General features: G+C 47.0%; 1 protein-coding gene across 2 annotated transcripts; it reads right to left on the minus strand.

The window, feature by feature from the left end:
• Window positions 1–578: 578 nt before the first annotated feature.
• On the minus strand, window positions 579–4,057 carry LOC109864408 (ubl carboxyl-terminal hydrolase 18-like). 2 transcript variants are annotated; one of them, XM_020452183.2, is made up of 11 exons: window positions 3,932–4,057; window positions 3,624–3,763; window positions 3,075–3,171; window positions 2,813–2,943; window positions 2,627–2,706; window positions 2,368–2,502; window positions 2,102–2,197; window positions 1,843–2,007; window positions 1,535–1,663; window positions 1,384–1,427; window positions 579–1,264 (listed from the first exon to the last, which is right to left on the minus strand). In XM_020452183.2, the coding sequence occupies exons 2-11, from the start codon at window positions 3,688–3,690 to the stop codon at window positions 1,192–1,194; spliced, it is 1,017 nt and encodes a 338-aa protein (XP_020307772.1). In that variant the 5' UTR covers window positions 3,691–3,763; window positions 3,932–4,057; the 3' UTR covers window positions 579–1,191. The 2 variants fall into 2 exon arrangements, with proteins under 2 accessions (XP_020307772.1, XP_020307771.1); XM_020452182.2 differs by having other exon boundaries at window positions 2,804–2,943.
• Between the last annotated feature and the right edge of the window lie 15,181 nt (window positions 4,058–19,238).

Consider the following 19,238-nt stretch of genomic DNA (forward strand, 5'->3'; position numbering starts at 1 on the left):
CTAGAAATGCAACATCTAAAAGGAACAGGGACACGCCAGCAAAATAACTGTACATCACCACTGTACACACTGAACGCATTACTCTGCTACTGTCCGTTGACTGTGGGTGGGAGATGCCCACGTAGGCTACTTAACCTGTTGCACTGTGCAGACGTCTTCCATTCTGTCAGCGCGAGGCAGGCTGCGAGCACACGGGCACCATTTCAACTGGTCCTCAGTCTTGGCTAGGGTGGTGGGAACAGTTTTTATTAACTATGTGTGAGATTCCCCAGACAGCCTATACCAGTTGTACATGCACTGTAAAGTATATACTGTAAAGTATGTTGAGAAGGAATAGGTGGATTGGAGATATTTTATCTATGCCTCACTCTCATTTTCTGAGAGAAAGATGATAGGCAAATGAGAAGAAATAGAAGATAAGAAAATAACAATAGAGAAGATTATACAAGAACATGACATCTCAATGCATGTCATTCCAAACCACATTTAAGTATGAGTATTGAGAGAGCCTGTGGCACATACGGTGAGTGTTTTAGGTCTTGCAGGGCTCATATCAGTAACTGGAAAAAGATGCAATGCATTTTCAGGTGCTAGCTGGGAAAATGACCATTTATTTCTCTGTTGACAGCATTATATCGGTAGTGAAATCAAAACATAACAGAGTACCGGGTAACTACTGTATAAACCAATTGTTCTGAAACAAGGTGAGTCACAGGTTTCCATGTCAGGCAAATATTATCACCAATGAGTCAATGGCCTTTTTCAGGTTTTCCCCCAGAATACCTCAACTCAGCACTCTCTTCAAACCACCCGTCTTATAGTGGTTTCAGAACGGTTTCAGAACGTGTAGTCTCTGGAGCTTACAAGATGACTGTACTAATGACAGGGTGAAGGGTCTTTGCCTCCACCTATTGGCTAAGCTCAGTAATGCCCTATGAATGTCCAACATATCCAGTATAAACAAAACCTCAAAACATATACACACCACACCAAATATACTTAAACAAATCCATGTAATTGCACATAAACAATGACCCATTACCCATCTTTTTAAAGTGAAAATCATCCAGATAAATGACATCCCCAATGCTAAATGAAGACAACAACCCCTCCAATAGGTAGTTGTGCACTTTGTGTTTGGTCCTTGATTCCTACGGTCTCCAGTCTCCACTCTTTATCCCTTTAGCTCCGTCAGCCTGAGGACCACTCCTGTTGCTTTCCCTCTGGGGTTCGTCTGTAGAGCAGCATATATGCTGTGCCTTCTCTGTTAACAAAGGATAAGACACCTGTCAACTGATGCCATTTCCCCCCCAGAATTGATCGAGGATAATACTGAGAGATGTCGCCATTCTAAAGAGAAGTCATGTTGTGCTAAAACCTTACCTTAGACTTCCTCCATAGGTGTTCTGTACTTCCTTCCAGCTAACCTGTGTTTGTGTACATGTTAAGTTACTTTTAATGATACCAAAAAACGTATAGGTGTAATACAAACTTGCTGAGTGGGGTAAACATTCTTCCGCTCATTTTCTCTTACCTGCCGTACAGAACTATCATTAGCGTGGTACCAGCTCTGGTCCTTGTGGCGAAGGTATGCTGTGTAGTGTCCAAACATGGCATCGCCGGAGTGCACTATGACTGCACACAAACTGTACTGGCTGTCACTCTGAAAGAACGAACAAATACAATTTGATGTCCGTCAGTACAGCTGTACTATTTCCCTCCAATGATGTTGTGATAAAATGTAATTGTGTTTATATAGAGGCCCATGTGTAATTGTTTTATGTGCATAATGTTGTATATTAGCATACCTCAAACAAAAATTGTAAACATCTGCCTATCTACCTGTGCATAATGTTCTGACAGTGCCTCTACTGTCAAGATCTCAGAAATGTTCAGGGTTTCTGGGAAGGTGACTTTGCAGTGTAGTTTCCTGGTGTAACCATGGGAATTACGGAATCTCTTCAGGTGAAGACACAAGACAGGGGGCAGGGAGATGAGTTTGAAGCCCTACATAAGAAAGAACAAAATGGAGTAATTCAGTGAACAGGCAAATCACAAGAGTCTCTACAATGGAACATCCCTTCAGTTAGAAAGAACTGACCTGTTTGGATGGCTTCTTCTCTCCACACCTTTCACAGTAGCACTTATCTCCATCCCTTAGCTCCTGAAGCTCGAAGAAGAACCGTATGCAGTCCTCCTGGAAGACCACAGAATAGGAAAGACACAGAGACTAAATTTTCATTTTAAACAAACCACATCCTCCCTTTGACAGCTATCAAATAGAGCAATGTAACATTCCGTGCTAAGTACTTTGAATAGAATCCCAATATAAGAGAAAACTCAAGCCAAGTTTGAGGGAACCCTCACCAGGGAGTCATGGCTCTCCCTTATGTGCATGGGGAGGCTGAGTAGAAAGCTGGTCCCAGTTTCGATGTATTTACATTCTAGACACTGAAGGTATGTCTCCACGGTAACCTTGTACAGAGACTGAATCTCCTGAGCCTGGGGATGGAGAACACAGACAGAGAAGCTTCCTATCGTATCATCTCCAACATGCTTTTTGTTGGGTGTCCCTGTTGTTATTTTTAAGTTGATCTAATATTATGTCAATTTAAGTGGTACATACCAAGGCCTTGTCACTCATCTGTTGTTGGATAAGGTTTAAAATGGAAAGGAATACCTCATCTGCATCCTGCTGAACATTGTCTGAGAAACACATTCTTGTCAATGTTAAAGTTACAGACAGTAAAATTATATTCTTTGTAATTCATAATTTTAACATTTTTTATGTAATGACACAGACTACTCATACTGCGGATGTAATTTCTGTCCAGGCAGTGCAGGAAGTCTTTATGAGGAGCAGGCTGGGATTGGTCACTCTGCATGGCTAGCAGCACCTTCCTCAGATACAAAGGGACACTCTCCTTGTCAACTGGGTTCCACCTAAGAACATAACATTCCAAGCACTCAATGCTTTCCCACAAGCAGCCTGATAACTACCAGTAAACTAACTAATGTCTTTGTTACGTGTTGATTCTTAATAGCAAAGTATTGTAACCTGCTACCTGGCTTACCCTTCTAGCAGATCTACCAGTTCCCAGGTGGCAGAGAAGGACTGCAGCAGAGCATTCACACAGCATGACAGGCCATAGTTCAGCAGACCTCTTAGGCCTATGGGCATCAATATGATCAGAACATAGCTACATGCATCAATTCTATCCAGACAGTTAAGTAATAATAATGTATTATGTCTCACAGGAGGTTGGTAATTGATGGTAATTGATGGAGCAGAGTCAGTGGAATGGTATCAAATACATGAAATATATGGTAAATATATGGTTTCCATGTGTTTGATGCCATTCTATTCACTCAGCAGCCTCCTGTGCTTGTGTCCATATTCATCAATGCAAAGTGTGTGGTGTAAATTGCAGTGATGCTACGGCTGATTATGGTCAGATTTTTTTCCTGGTCATGTGATCAGGAAGAGGGAAAACTCAAGGCCCTTGGCGGCTCAGTAATAGGGAAAAGTGTAAAGCAGGTCCCGTGATCAGGGAAAAATAACCAGCCTATTGGCTTGTTTCAGTATCTACTTTCCACCATATGCATTCAGTCAAAGCCCGTACCTTGTGACCTACTCTCGATAGGTAGACTCCAACTACGGTAGAACATTGAGCAACTTCTTCGTGACATCAGGGCTATCGTTTTATCGTATCTATTGCTGGACTACTGTTGTTGAGTTAAGAAGTCCAAGGGGTCCACCTCCCTGTGAGTGAAATACAAATGAATAACTGGATAGTCATCATATATTTTTACATAGCCGAGTTTACTTAACTTTGAGAAACTAGGCTAACATTAAGGGTGCAATTTTTGTGAATCCAAAACACTGCATATAACATAATATGTATTTATTTTAAGCAAAGATTTCACTTACTTTATCGATCTCATTGACTATCCACAGCCTTGGGAAAAAATAATATGCAAAAGACGCGACTTGAGGCGACTACCGCAGCATCACTTTCACTTTCTATTTCTGGCAAACTTTAGGTAAAAACGAAACTAACGAAACCGAGTCCATTATATCGCCATCTGCCGGCCTTTGGGCTAAGTGCCATTCATTTCTACCGATTTCTATCTTATCATATTGTTGGGCTTTGTGCAGGTCGCCACATACAGTATTTTAAAACAGCATTGACTGTCATTTGCCTGTAAAATTCCATGTCAGAACTATAAAGTAGTTGGCAGCAACAGTTAACAAAAATTGGACTTCTGTTATGTAAAAGGTTGTCCACGTAGTTCTAGACAGCTTTGTAGGCAACTATTTTAAATCAGCATGGAGGCAACCTTTCACAGCAAGAGAAGATATGGGACTTATTATGGGACAAGATATATAACTTTTGGCCCCTCCTTCAGAGCAGTACAGTATGAACCCATACATTGTTGGTTGGATGGCACCCCCTAGTGACAAACCTGATCAAGCTGTAATTTCTTCAATGGAGAATGAGGATGAAGCTCCCAGGGGTTGAGGTCTTCATGGCAGGGGCGTCATTTAATCTAAACCTAGGGTATGGCAGCTCATTTACTGCATTTCTACACAATTCAAAAACTCTCAAATGCATTTAGGAGAACAGCAAAAACAACCTAAATGCACTCCAGCCATTATCACATTGGCTGCTGTAGCTTCATTCACCTCAGTCGATAGGGGACTTAACATTCTACAAACATGTCATACTGCAATTAGCTACTACACACTAGCTCAGCACAGGGGTCAAAAGTTTAGTTACACGTCAAGTCAAACAGTTACCTAGCCATCTTATAGAACTGCACTGTCTTCTGGAGAACTGCGTCAATGTTCTCTCTGTCCATAGTCCTAAAGCCAGCTAGCTGGGCAAACAGCCTTCTCGCCCTGCTCTGAGCCCTCTACATGTTCCTAAAGCCAGCCCTCTAATCCTGCTAAACTGCATTTTCCTTTTAATTGGGATTGGAATGATTTTAGTTGCCAATTTTAAATTGTTGGTGTTGCGCTAGGTAGGGTATGGTGACTGCCATATTGCCCAATTGACGCCCTACTTCACAGCTCCAAAACGTTGGTCCCAGATCAGAACGAGGACAATTAGACCCGGATTCGAATGGACCCGGTCAGATTTTTGGACCCGGTCACTTTTTTTTTAAATTTAAAAAATAAAATTATACCAATGATGTATATAAACCCTAGATTGCTATTTATTCATATTGCCCAATGAGAGGTTTTGAAGCCACCGTCCGCCATATTGGTACTCCTCAGATGGAGCAGTCCTCATAGATGGGTTGGTTGTTTAGCAACAAAACTGACAACTATGGGGCAAAACAGAGGGGGTTATCTTAGATTGTTGTCAACAGGTTAACTCTATTATGTCTCCAAATATTTATTGAAAACTTAAATACATTTGCACAATGAGCTTGTTGTCTCTCAAATACATCATGACAGTTGTTGATAAGCTAGCTAGTGATTTTTTTTGCCATATTAGCATTGACATGAAATCAGTCAAAACACCTCAAAACAAGACATGGTATCAAGAACAAGATAAAACTAGCTGAAACGAGCCACTTACAATTCCCCATAAAGCAGCTTCTTGTCATTGTTACCAGCTATCTGACTGCTCAGAATCATAACAAAGTACGGCTTCCGGCCACATCAATGTCCACGCATTATTTATGTGACGTTGTCAACCTACCCATCATTACAATTACAATCACTTGGTTTAATTTCATTCTTGGTGCATAACTTTACACTTACATTCTGGTGTGTTCATAAGAATGAATAAAGTGCTACTTCAATCAGCAAAATTATACTTCTCAAAATATTTACAAAATTGTGATTAATGCAAAGAAAACGGATGGATTATATTCATAAAATGAAGGAAACCCCTAATCGTACAAACATTGAACTGATGCACATCAGCAGATACTGTAAAAGTACTGTACTGTACTATAACTGTATAAAGCTTATAATGTACACAACTACTTCATGTTGTGAGGTTCACAATTTGCCATTATATAAAGTGTGCAAAGCTATCTTCAAGGCAAATGGTGGCTACTTTGAAGAATCTCAAATAGAAAATATATTTTGATTTGTTTAACACTTTTTGGGTTACTACATGATTCAATGTGTGTTATTTCATAGTTTTGATCTCTTCTATTATTCTACAATGTAGAAAATAGTAAAAATAAAGAAAATCCCGAATTGACAAAACTATAGTTTGTTAACAAGACATTTGTGGAGTGGTTGAAAAACGAGTTTTAATGACTCCAACCTAAGTGTATGTAAACTTCCGACTTCAACTGTACATACACTCTAATGCCTCACTGCCACTGCGGCTGGGACTTTCATATCTCTTACAGATCTCACAGGGGAATACCCCCACTAGGGACCTATCCTACATGTCACTCATGGATCACAGAGAGAACTAGCTCCACTCGGGACCTATCCTTATGGAACCTACCCTACACCATATATTTACGACCAGTTGTTAGACAATGGGCCTACTGAATAAACTCAGGTTTTCTGGGTCCGTATCCTATAATTGTTCAGCCTACGATTCTCATCTCCCCAAGATGTCAGAATTGGTGGTAATAGGTGTAGGAATTGTGCCTACCTTGTTTCTGGTGCCAGCTCGTTTCATGTAACGGCTTTCTTCCGTCGAAGCAGCGTGATGATGATTCATGATATATTTTAATGAAGGAAAACCTATACATACAGAAACTACAAAACTAACAAAATGAAATAATGAAAACCGAAACAGCCCTATTTTTTTAAATATTTTTTTTATAAAAAATAATTTATTATCTTCAATACCATTCATTCTTTACAACTTATATTTTTCATACATACTCCAACAATGGTATTTTAATTTAACTAAACAAAACAAAAACCCCAAACAAAACCTCAGGGGAGCATCTTCCCTCCCCGTCACCCTACAAACTACCTTTCCCTATCTCCCCGTCCCTAATCTATCCCCTTACAAATCTAAATGACACCCAGCCCTAAACCCCCCTTCCACCTCTCCCGAGCAGCATGCTGCCCCCACTTCCTCTCCTCCCTCTTCATCCTCCCCCTCAAATCTCCTTCCACCCTCCTCACTATCCCTTCCACCCCCCAATCTCTCCCTGTCTTCACCATGTTCTGCCTGGCTTCCCACAGCCCCCGTTTAAAGAGACTCATGAGACTCCAGAGCAGAAACCTGTCCCTATCCGTCCCTCTCGCTCTCCCTACACCTCTCTCTAACCTGGCCCACGTCAATACAAAATCCCCCCTTACCAAACCTAACAACACCCGTGCCCTAGCCCATACTACTCCGGCAAAGGCACAGTCCCAAAAGACATGGCGCACAGTCTCCTCCCTGCCACAAGAGGATCTTGGACAGGTGGGGGATTGCACCAAATTATACCGGTACATGATGGAACGTACCGGCAAGCACTTATGGAGGCTCAACCAATTCAGGTCCTTGAGCCTGTTGTCCAGACCCCGCGCCTGCACTCCCTCCCAGACCACTTCCGAGATGCCCACTACAGGCGCCGGACTCCCTGCCTTTCTGACCTCCTCGTACAGGTGCCTGTGATCTAAACCTACTCGGGCAACTTCAACCTCAGGGTGCGCACGCAGCCACTTGGCCGCATGACCAAAATGCCACGGCAGCTGTTCCGCCCGAGGACCCGTGTTAGCCTTCTCGCCTGATACGAGAAGAACACCCACAGGACGTAACCGGACGGGTGTATCACTGGATGAGCAAGCTCCGTTAACAAGAAAGAAACAAAAATTGTGTCCAGCTTGAGGGGGAAATGTGGTACCCCCCTACCTCCCTCCCCGATGGGACAGATCATGCGTGCCCTGGCGACCCACTCGCACCTGCCACTCCACATGAACTGAAACACAAGCCTCACTAGAGGCCTCCTCAGACAAGCCGGCAATGGGTAGATGTACGCCAAATACAAAAGAGACGGCAACACATCCACCTTTAGGACCAGGACTTTGCCCATAAAAGACAAATACCTAGCCTTCCACATTGCTAGCTTCCTCTGTACCACTGCGATACGCATGTTCCAGTTTAGCGTCGCTGAGCCGGAGGTCTCAAAATGGACCCCGAGAATCCTCAGGGCCCCCTCACAGAGAGATAACCCCCCGGGCACATCCGTTCTACCGCGCCATCTTCCGAAAAACTTGACGGAAGACTTTGCATGGTTCAGAACCGCTCCCGACGCTCGGGTGAAATCCCCAAAGATGGCAAGGGACCTTGTCAGGCACGAGTCCTTGCACAGTAGCAAGGAAGTGTCGTCGGCGTACTGCGTCATCTTAACACGCAGCCCACCACTTCCAGGGATCAACAAGCCTTCCACCCCTGTGTCTGCCCTAATGGCAGCCCCCAGAGGCTCCATGTACAGAACGAAGAGGAGAGCCGAGAGTGGGCACCCCTGCCTGACCCCAGACGAGAGGTCAAAAACGTCACCTAAGTGACTATTTACACTAACTCGGCACCCCACTCCGACATATAATGTACGAATCCATCCTATGAACTTCTCCCCAAATCCTAATCGACCTAACACTCTGAATAAAAGGATCTATTCACGCGATCAAAGGCTTTCGCCTGATCTAGCGCTGCTACCATTAAAGGCAGTCCTCTATCTTCAACCCAAGCGATGGAGTCCCTGATTAACTGTAGGTTCCATCTAATAGAGCGTCCCTCTACCCCGCACGTCTGACCCTCATGGACGACGTAGGGAAGGGCTGTGCGCAACCGGTCTGCTAAAACCTTTGCAAGTAGCTTGTAATCTACACAAAGCATGGTCAACGGCCGCCAGTTGCCAAGGTCTGTTACTTCCCCCTTCTTATATAAAAGTGACAGCACACCAACAGCCATTGATCCCCCCCGGGACCCCCGTCTCAAGGATGGCCTTCAAGACTTCGAGGACCACTGGTCCAAGTATACCCCAAAACTTGAGATAAAACTCAGCCGGCAGCCCATCCATCCCAGGCACCTTCCCTTTTCCCATCCTCCTAAGAGCGCTCTCAACCTCTTCTAGTGAAATCTGGGCCTCCATCACTTCTCTAATGTCCTCCGGCAACCGCCTGGACAAGTGTTCTAAAAACAAATTTCCCTGCTCTACATCTATTTACCTTTCCTTAAATAAACCTTGGAAATGATCAGTTGTCACCCTGACCATATCCTCTGGTTCTCTAACTATACTACCATTTTCTTCCCTAACGCCATGCATTACCTTCCTACTCTGTCTGGCCCTAACCGACTTAAAGAACATAGCAGAACAAGTCTCATTATGTTCTAGAAAGCCACTATGCGCACGTTCCAGGAAAGCTCGAGCCTTCCGCTCCTGCAACTCCCTGAGCTGCGCCTTTAGGGTTGCGGATCTCTCCCAGTCAAACGACCCGCCGAGGTTGCCTGCCTCGTATTCGAGTTCAATTAACCTTTGGATACGATCCACCTCCCTCCTCTCCTCCCTTTTTTTCCTCTTGCAATACCCTATTATAAAAGCCCTAATCCTCACCTTAACTAATTCCCACCACTCTAACACCCCCTCGCACATGGACCGGAGGCCTTCAAGCCTCCAAAAGAAACCATAAAACCCGTCAACAAAAGCCTGCTCCTCCAGCACATCCCGATCTAACTTCCAGTACCCCCTACCAAAGAGGCAGACTGGCGACTCCACCTGCAGGAGCACCCCATCGTGATCCGAAAAGAAAACAGGCAACAGCCGCCCAGACAACTTACCCAAAGACCTGGGTACAAAAATATAGTCGAGCCTCCGCTCAACCCCCCTGGAGTTGCGCCATGTAGGACCGGCCATTTTCGGAGTAGTGTGCAGACCACCATCTACCAGACCATGGCAAGCCATTAGCCCGGCAATGGCGCCTGCACTGGCACATCCCCCCCTATTCCTAAATCTGTATTAAAATCCCCCCCTATCACTAATTTCCTATTTGTGACACACAGGGGCATCAGACAGTCCACCATCTCCCTCCTGTCTGCCACCACCTGTGGCCCATACACTACCACTAATCTAAATTTACAATCCCTTATCGTGACATCCACCCCTATAACCCTCCTCTGCATTACCACAAAAGAATCCTCCACTTTTACCTCCCTGTGCCCACACAAAATCCCTACCCCCGATGAGTGCACCCCCCCAATACCCCAAACCGACTCCCCCTTGTCCCACTCCCTCTTAAACCTACTAACATCCCCTCCATCCCTCAGGTGAACCTCCCGTAAAAAACAAAAATCAAACCCCACACCCTCCAAATAACTAAAAACCGCCCTCCTCTTAACAAAATCCCTTAAACCCCTTACATTTAAAGTAACAAAAGTAAAATTAGACCCCATGAAAGAATCAAATAAAAACATGTAATACACTCAAATTCTAAACCCAGACAGAAAAAAAACAAAAACAGGAGACTCACCCGATGCTCCCCTGCTCCATATCTACCGGTGAAAACACCATCCGTACTCCCGACATCCCCCCCTCTTCCTCCATCTCACCAACCCAGGATGCAGGAATAGTGTTTGGCTCCGGGGTGCCCTGCACCCTGGGTCTACCCCCACAATCCTCCCCCTCCCCAGTGCTGCAGCTGGATTGGAAAAAAATCGGGGAGGCTGAGTCCCCAAACAAAAACCTCCCCACCTCCTCCTGTACCCAGTCCTGAGTCTTGTTAGGTGTGTCCCCACCCAACAGAAGTTGAGGGCCTGGGGAGACCAGCAGCAACCCAGAGGTTTCTCCCACCCCCATCACTCTCTTGGCCATCCCCTCCCTCTCACTGTCGGCCAATCGCACCCTCCTCTTCATTCTCTTCTTTGGTGATGGCGGCAGTGGAGAGATACCACCCTCCCCCCCGCCAGCTCCTCCACCATACCCCTCATCTCTTCCACCAGGGCACTTTCCCCCCAGTCCACTTGCTCTTCCACCGTCTCCTTCTCCAACACTCCTCCCTCACTTTCTTCTCTCTCATGCTCCTCCACTTGGTTGCCTTCTTCCGCCGCTTTTCCTGGTTCTCCTACTCCCGTGCCTTCCGTTTCCTTCTCTCTTCCATCCGCCGCTTCTTGCTCCTCCTCCTTCCTTGCGGCCTTCCCCTCTGGACCTGTACTCTGGTCATGAGGCTTGCTTCCTTCCCCTCCTCTTCTTCCCCCATCCCCCGCTCCTGCTCCCCCCCCAGCCGCAGACGCATATGACCTCTGACGAGCCGGGCACGCCCGCCACAGGTGTGCTGACGAGCCACACCCGTGGCACGCCTTAGGCTTGCCACAATCCCTCGCCTCGTGTTCCTCAGATCCACAAAATCTGCATTTTATTGTGCTGCACGAGGCGAATATGTGGCCGTAGGCCATACAGCGCCTGCAAAATGGGGGCTGACGTGCATAAAACAACGTCCCCCTGTCAGCCCCTAGGGAGAACATAGCAGGAGGATGGAGGTAGCCACCATGTCCCTTTGGGTCCTCCCTGAGGAGGGCCTGGAAGCCTCTCCTCCCATTCCAAAATCCAAGGGAGTCTTTGAGGTGCCTTGCTGAGGAGACGTTATCCATGTACAGTGCCTTGCGAAAGTATTCGGCCCCCTTGAACTTTGCGACCTTTTGCCACATTTCAGGCTTCAAACATAAAGATATAAAACTGTATTTTTTTGTGAAGAATCAACAACAAGTGGGACACAATCCTGAAGTGGAACGACATTTATTGGAGATTTCAAACTTTTTTAACAAATCAAAAACTGAAAAATTGGGTGTGCAAAATTATTCAGCCCCCTTAATTTAATACTTTGTAGCGCCACCTTTTGCTGCGATTACAGCTGTAAGTCGCTTGGGGTATGTCTCTATCAGTTTTGCACATCGAGAGACTGACATTTTTTCCCATTCCTCCTTGCAAAACAGCTTGAGCTCAGTGAGGTTGGATGGAGAGCATTTGTGAACAGCAGTTTTCAGTTTCAGGTCTGGACTTTGACTTGGCCATTCTAACACCTGGATATGTTTATTTTTGAACCATTCCATTGTAGATTTTGCTTTATGTTTTGGATCATTGTCTTGTTGGAAGACAAATCTCCATCCCAGTCTCAGGTCTTTTGCAGACTCCATCAGGGTTTCTTCCAGAATGGTCCTGTATTTGGCTCCATCCATCTTCCCATCAATTTTAACCATCTTCCCTGTCCCTGCTGAAGAAAAGCAGGCCCAAACCATGATGCTGCCACCACCATGTTTGACAGTGGGGATGGTGTGTTCAGGGTGATGAGCTGTGTTGCTTTTACGCCAAACATAACATTTTGCATTGTTGCCAAAAAGTTCAATTTTGGTTTCATCTGACCAGAGCACCTTCTTCCACATGTTTGGTGTGTCTCCCAGGTGGCTTGTGGCAAACTTTAAACGACACTTTTTATGGATATCTTTAAGAAATGGCTTTCTTCTTGCCACTCTTCCATAAAGGCCAGATTTGTGCAATATACGACTGATTGTTGTCCTATGGACAGAGTCTCCCACCTCAGCTGTAGATCTCTGCAGTTCATCCAGAGTGATCATGGGCCTCTTGGCTGCATCTCTGATCAGTCTTCTACTTGTATGAGCTGAAAGTTTAGAGGGACGGCCAGGTCTTGGTAGATTTGCAGTGGTCTGATACTCCTTCCATTTCAATATTATCGCTTGCACAGTGCTCCTTGGGATGTTTAAAGCTTGGGAAATCTTTTTGTATCCAAATCCGGCTTTAAACTTCTTCACAACAGTATCTCGGACCTGCCTGGTGTGTTCCTTGTTCTTCATGATGCTCTCTGCGCTTTTAACGGACCTCTGAGACTATCACAGTGCAGGTGCATTTATACGGAGACTTGATTACACACAGGTGGATTGTATTTATCATCATTAGTCATTTAGGTCAACATTGGATCATTCAGAGATCCTCACTGAACTTCTGGAGAGAGTTTGCTGCACTGAAAGTAAAGGGGCTGAATAATTTTGCACGCCCCAATTTTTCCGTTTTTGATTTGTTAAAAAAGTTTGAAATATCCAATAAATGTTGTTCCACTTCATGATTGTGTCCCACTTGTTGTTGATTCTTCACAAAAAAATACAGTTTTATATCTTTATGTTTAAAGCCTGAAATGTGGCAAAAGGTCGCAAAGTTCAAGGGGGCCGAATACTTTCGCAAGGCACTCCCCAGAAAGGCCCTCACCTCTTCGTCCTTAACGTATGGGTTGTAAATGTTGACAGTTACAACCCTAAAGTTGTTCTTCGCCAGGCTTGTTATTTCATAGTGGCTCATCGGCCTCTCACCTCCCACTGCTCTTGCCCTTCTCAGGTTATCATCGTGTTTCTCCTCTGTATATAGTGCCACGTCGTATGCTCCCTCCAATGAGTTGCCTTGGAAACAAAACACGTCCTTCACCGTCAGCTTTAGAATCCCCATCAATATTATCCTTCCAAAAGTTTCCCGTCCTAAAGGCTCCAACTCCTTTTCCTTCCAAGCAAACCGAATCGTGTTGGCCAGCCCAATCCCAGGGACCGACCGTGTTGATGGATTTAGCACCATCTCCGCAAGGAGAATGGCGCTCGTTCTCTTCTCTTCCAAAACAATGAAAAAAGAAAAACCAAAGTGACTGAGCCTATTTTTTTTTTTTTTTTTAATAAAAAATAATTTATTATCTTCAATACCATTCATTCTTTACAACTCATAATTTTCATACATACTCAAATAATGGTATTTTAATTTAACTAATTTAACTAAACATAAACCCCAAACAAAACCTCAGGGGAGCATCTTCCCTCCCGTCACCCTACAAAATACCTTTCCCTATCTCCCCATCCCTAATCTATCCCCTTACAAATCTAAATGACACCCAGCCCTAAACCCCCCTTCCACCTCTCCCGAGCAGCATGCTGCCCCCACTTCCTCTCCTCCCTCTTCATCCTCCCCCTCAAATCTCCTTCCACCCTCCTCACTATCCCTTCCACCCCCCAATCTCTCCCTGTCTTCACCATGTTCTGCCTGGCTTCCCACAGCCCCCTTTTAAAGAGACTCATGAGAAGCCAGAGCAGAAACCTGTCCCTATCTGTCCCTCTCGCTCTCCCTACACCTCTCTCTAACCTGGCCCACGTCAATACAAAATCCCCCCTTACCAAACCTAACAACACCCGTGCCCTAGACCATACTACTCCGGCAAAGGCACAGTCCCAAAAGACATGGCGCACAGTCTCCTCCCTGCCACAAGAGGATCTTGGACAGGTGGGGGATTGCACCAAACTATACCGGTACATGATGGAACGTACCGGCAAGCACCTATGGAGGCTCAACCAATTCAGGTCCTTGAGCCTGTTGTCCAGACCCCGCGTCTGCACTCCCTCCCAGACCACTTCCGAGATGCCCACTACAGGCACCGGACTCCCTGCCTTTCTGGCCTCCTCGTACAGGTGCCTGTGATCTAAACCTACTCGGGCAACTTCAACCTCAGGGTGCGCACGCAGCCACTTGGCCGCATGACCAAAGTGCCACGGCAGCTGTTCTGCCCGAGGACCCGTGTTAGACCACACCATTATGCTTCTCGCCTGATATGAGAAGAACACCCGCAGGAGGTAACCGGATGGGTGTATCACTGGATGAGCAAGCTCCGTTAACAAGAAAGAAACAAAAATTGTGTCCAGCTTGAGGGGGAAATGTGGTACCCCCCTACCTCCCTCCCCGATGGGACAGATCATGCGCGCCCTGGCGACCCACTCGCACCTGCCACTCCACATGAACTGAAACACAAGCCTCACTAGAGGCCTCCTCAGACAAGCCGGCAATGGGTAGATGTACGCCAAATACAAAAGAGACGGCAACACATCCACCTTTAGGACCAGGACTTTGCCCATAAAAGACAAATACCTAGCCTTCCACATTGCTAGCTTCCTCTGTACCACTGCGATACGCATGTTCCAGTTCAGCGTCGCTGAGCCGGAGGTCTCAAAATGGACCCCGAGAATCCTCAGGGCCCCCTCACAGAGAGATAACCCCCCGGGCACATCCGTTCTACCGCGCCATCTACCGAAAAACTTGACGGAAGACTTTGCATGGTTCAGAACCGCTCCCGACGCTCGGGTGAAATCCCCAAAGATGGCAAGGGACCTTGTCAGGCACGAGTCCTTGCACAGCAGCAAGGAAGTGTCGTCGGCGTACTGCGTCATCTTAACACGCAGCCCACCACTTCCAGGGATCAACAAGCCTTCCACCCCTGTGTCTGCCCTAATGGCAGCCCCCAGAGGCTCCATGTACAGAACGAAGAGGAGAGCCGAGAGTGGGCACCCCTGCCTGACCCCAGACGAGAGGTCAAAAACGTCACCCAAGTGACTATTTACACTAACTCGGCACCCCGCTCCGACATATAATGTACGAATCCATCCTATGAACTTCTCCCCAAATCCTAATCGACCTAACACTCTGAATAAAAAGGATCTATTCACGCGATCAAAGGCTTTCGCCTGATCTAGCGCTGCTACCATTAAAGGCAGTCCTCTATCTTCAACCCAAGCGATGGAGTCCCTGATTAACTGTAGGTTCCATCTAATAGAGCGGCCCTCTACCCCGCACGTCTGATCCTCATGAACGACGTAGGGAAGGGCTGTGCGCAACCGGTCTGCTAAAACCTTTGCAAGTAGCTTGTAATCTACGCACAGCATGGTCAATGGCCGCCAGTTGCCAAGGTCTGTTACTTCCCCCTTCTTATATAAAAGTGACAGCACACCAACAGCCATTGATCCCCCCGGGACCCCCGTCTCAAGGATGGCCTTCAAGACTTCGAGGACCACTGGTCCAAGTATACCCCAAAACTTGAGATAAAACTCAGCCGGCAGCCCATCCATCCCAGGCACCTTCCCTTTTCCCATCCTCCTAAGAGCACTCTCAACCTCTTCTAGTGAAATCTGGGCCTCCATCACTTCTCTAATGTCCTCCGGCAACCGCCTGGACAAGTGTTCTAAAAACACATTTCCCTGCTCTACATCTATTTCCCTTTCCTTAAATAAACCTTGGAAATGATCAGTTGTCACCCTGACCATATCCTCTGGTTCTCTAACTATACTACCATTTTCTTCCCTAATGCCATGCATTACCTTCCTACTCTGTCTGGCCCTAACCGACTTAAAGAACATAGCGGAACAAGTCTCATTGTGTTCTAGAAAGCCACTATGCGCACGCTCCAGGAAAGCTCGAGCCTTCCGCTCCTGCAACTCCCTGAGCTGCGCCTTTAGGGTAGCGGATCTCTCCCAGTCAAACGACCCGCCGAGGTTGCCTGCCTCATACTCGAGTTCAATTAACCTTTGGATACGATCCACCTCCCTCCTCTCCTCCCTTTTTTTCCTCTTGCAATACCCTATTATAAAAGCCCTAATCCTCACCTTAACTAATTCCCACCACTCTAACACCCCCTCGCACATGGACCGGAGGCCTTCAAGCCTCCAAAAGAAATCATAAAACCTGTCAACAAAAGCCTGCTCCTCCAGCACATCCCGATCTAACTTCCAGTACCCCCTACCAAAGAGGCAGACTGGAGACCCCACCTGCAGGAGCACCCCGTCGTGATCCGAAAAGAAAACAGGCAACAGCCGCCCAGACAACTTACCCAAAGACCTGGGTACAAAAATATAGTCGAGCCTCCGCTCAACCCCCCTGGAGTTGCGCCATGTAGGACCGGCCATTTTCGGAGTAGTGTGCAGACCACCATCAACCAGACCATGGCAAGCCATTAGCCTGGTAATGGCGCCTGCACTGCTATCCCCCCCTATTCCTAAATCTGTATTAAAATCCCCCCCTATCACTAATTTCCTATTTGTGACACACAGGGGCGTCAGACAGTCCACCATCCCCCTCCTGTCTGCCACCACCTGTGGCCCATACACCACCACTAATCTAAATTTACAATCTCTTATCGTGACATCCACCCCTATAACCCTCCCCTGCATTACCACAAAAGAATCCTCCACTTTTACCTCCCTGTGCCCACACAAAATCCCTACCCCCGATGAGTGCACCCCCCCAATACCCCAAACCGACTCCCCCTTGTCCCACTCCCTCTTAAACCTACTAACATCCCCTCCATCCCTCAGGTGAACCTCCTGTAAAAAACAAAAATCAAACCCCACACCCTCCAAATAACTAAAAACCGCCCTCCTCTTAACAAAATCCCTTAAACCCCTTACATTTAAAGTAACAAAAGTAAAATTAGACCCCATGAAAGAATCAAATAAAAACATGTAATACACTCAAATTCTAAACCCAGACAGAAAAAAACAAAAGCAGGAGACTCACCCGATGCTCCCCTGCTCCATATCTACCGGTGAAAACACCATCCGTACTCCCGACATCCCCCCCACTTCCTCCATCTCACCAACCCAGGATGCAGGAATAGTGTTTGGCTCCGGGGTGCCCTGCACCCTGGGTCTACCCCCACAATCCTCCCCCTCCCCAGTGCTGCAGCTGGATTGGAAAAAAATCGGGGAGGCTGAGTCCCCAAACAAAAAACTCCCCACCTCCTCCTGTACCCAGTCCTGAGTCTTGTTAGGTGTGTCCCCACCCAACAGAAGTTGAGGGCCTGGGGAAACCAGCAGCAACCCAGAGGTTTCTCCCACCCCCATCACTCTCTTGGCCATCCCCTCCCTCTCACTGTCGGCCAATCGCACCCTCCTCTTCATTCTCTTCTTTGGTGATGGCGGTAGTGGAGAGATACCACCCTCCCCCCCCACCAGCTCCTCCACCATACCCCTCATCTCTTCCACCAGGGCACTTTCCCCCCAGTCCACTTGCTCTTCCACCGTCTCCTTCTCCAACACTCCTCCCTCGCTTTCTTCTCTCTCATGCTCCTCCACTCGGTTGCCTTCTTCCGCCGCTTTTCCTGGTTCTCCTACTCCCGTGCCTTCCGTTTCCTTCTCTCTTCCATCCGCCGCTTCTTGCTCCTCCTCCTTCCTTGCGGCCTTCCCCTCTGGACCTGTACTCTGGTCATGAGGCTTGCTTCCTTCCCCCCCTCTTCTTCCCCCATCCCCCGCTCCTGCCCCCCCCCCAGCCGCAGACGCATATGACCTCTGACGAGCCGGGCACCCCCGCCACAGGTGTGCTGACGAGCCACACCCGTGGCACGCCTTAGGCTTGTCACAATCCTTCGCCTCGTGTTCCTCAGATCCACAAAATCTGCATTTTCTTGTGCTGCACGAGGCGAATATGTGGCCGTAGGCCATACAGCGCCTGCAAAATGGGGGCTGACGTGTATAAAACAACGTCCCCCTGTCAGCCCCTAGGGAGAACATAGCAGGAGGATGGAGGTAGCCACCATGTCCCTTTGGGTCCTCTCTGAGGAGGGCCTGGAAGCCTCTCCTCCCATTCCAAAACCCAAGGGAGTCTTTGAGGTGCCTTGCTGAGGAGACGTTATCCATGTATCTCCCCAGAAAGGCCCTCACCTCTTCATCCTTAACGTATGGGTTGTAAATGTTGACAGTTACAACCCTAAAGTTATTCTTCGCCAGGCTTGTTATTTCATAGTGGCTCATCGGCCTCTCGCCTCCCACTGCTCTTGCCCTTCTCAGGATATCATCGTGTTTCTCCTCTGTATATAGTGCCACATCGTATGCTCCCTCCAACGAGTTGCCTTGGAAACAAAACACGTCCTTCACCGTCAGCTTTAGAATCCCCATCAATATTATCCTTCCAAAAGTTTCCCGTCCTAAAGGCTCCAACTCCTTTTCCTTCCAAGCAAAACGAATCGTGTTGGCCAGCCCAATCCCAGGGACCGACCGTGTTGATGTATTTAGCACCATCTCCGCAAGGAGAATGGCGCTCGTTCTCTTCTCTTCCAAAACAATGAAAAAAGAAAATCCAAAGTGACTGAGCCTATCTGGTGCAAACTAACACAGAGACAGGAACAATCACCCACGAAAACACTCACAGAATATGGCTGCCTAAATATGGTTCCCAATCAGAGACAACGATAATCACCTGACTCTGATTGAGAACCGCCTCAGGCAGCCATAGACTACGTAGACACCCCACAAAAACCCCTACGACAAAAACACACCACAATAACCCATGTCACACCCTGGCCTGACCAAATAATTAAAGAAAACACAAAATACTAAGACCAAGGCGTGACATTTCACTGATTCGGACTCTCTAGTTCGACTGTAAATCGTGGTGAACCCTGCTCGCAGCGCCAACTGTTGGATTCTAAATAAACGGAGTAGAAACTCATAGACGACTGG

This window comes from Oncorhynchus kisutch, linkage group LG19 (assembly GCF_002021735.2).
Source record: "Oncorhynchus kisutch isolate 150728-3 linkage group LG19, Okis_V2, whole genome shotgun sequence".
NCBI classification, from domain to species: Eukaryota; Metazoa; Chordata; class Actinopteri; order Salmoniformes; family Salmonidae; genus Oncorhynchus; species Oncorhynchus kisutch.

What these genes read in the sequence shown, in the direction of transcription:
- LOC109864408 (XM_020452182.2), bottom strand. Translation starts at nt 3,690, where the DNA reads ATGTCACGAAGAAGTTGCTCAATGTTCTACCGTAGTTGGAGTCTACCT. An exon ending in CTGGTAGATCTGCTAGAAGG is followed by an intron (nt 2,944 to 3,074) that starts GTAAGCCAGGTA and finishes TTATGTTCTTAG; the next exon opens with GTGGAACCCAGTTGACAAGG. An exon ending in AGAAGAAGCCATCCAAACAG is followed by an intron (nt 2,008 to 2,101) that starts GTCAGTTCTTTC and finishes TTTCTTATGTAG; the next exon opens with GGCTTCAAACTCATCTCCCT.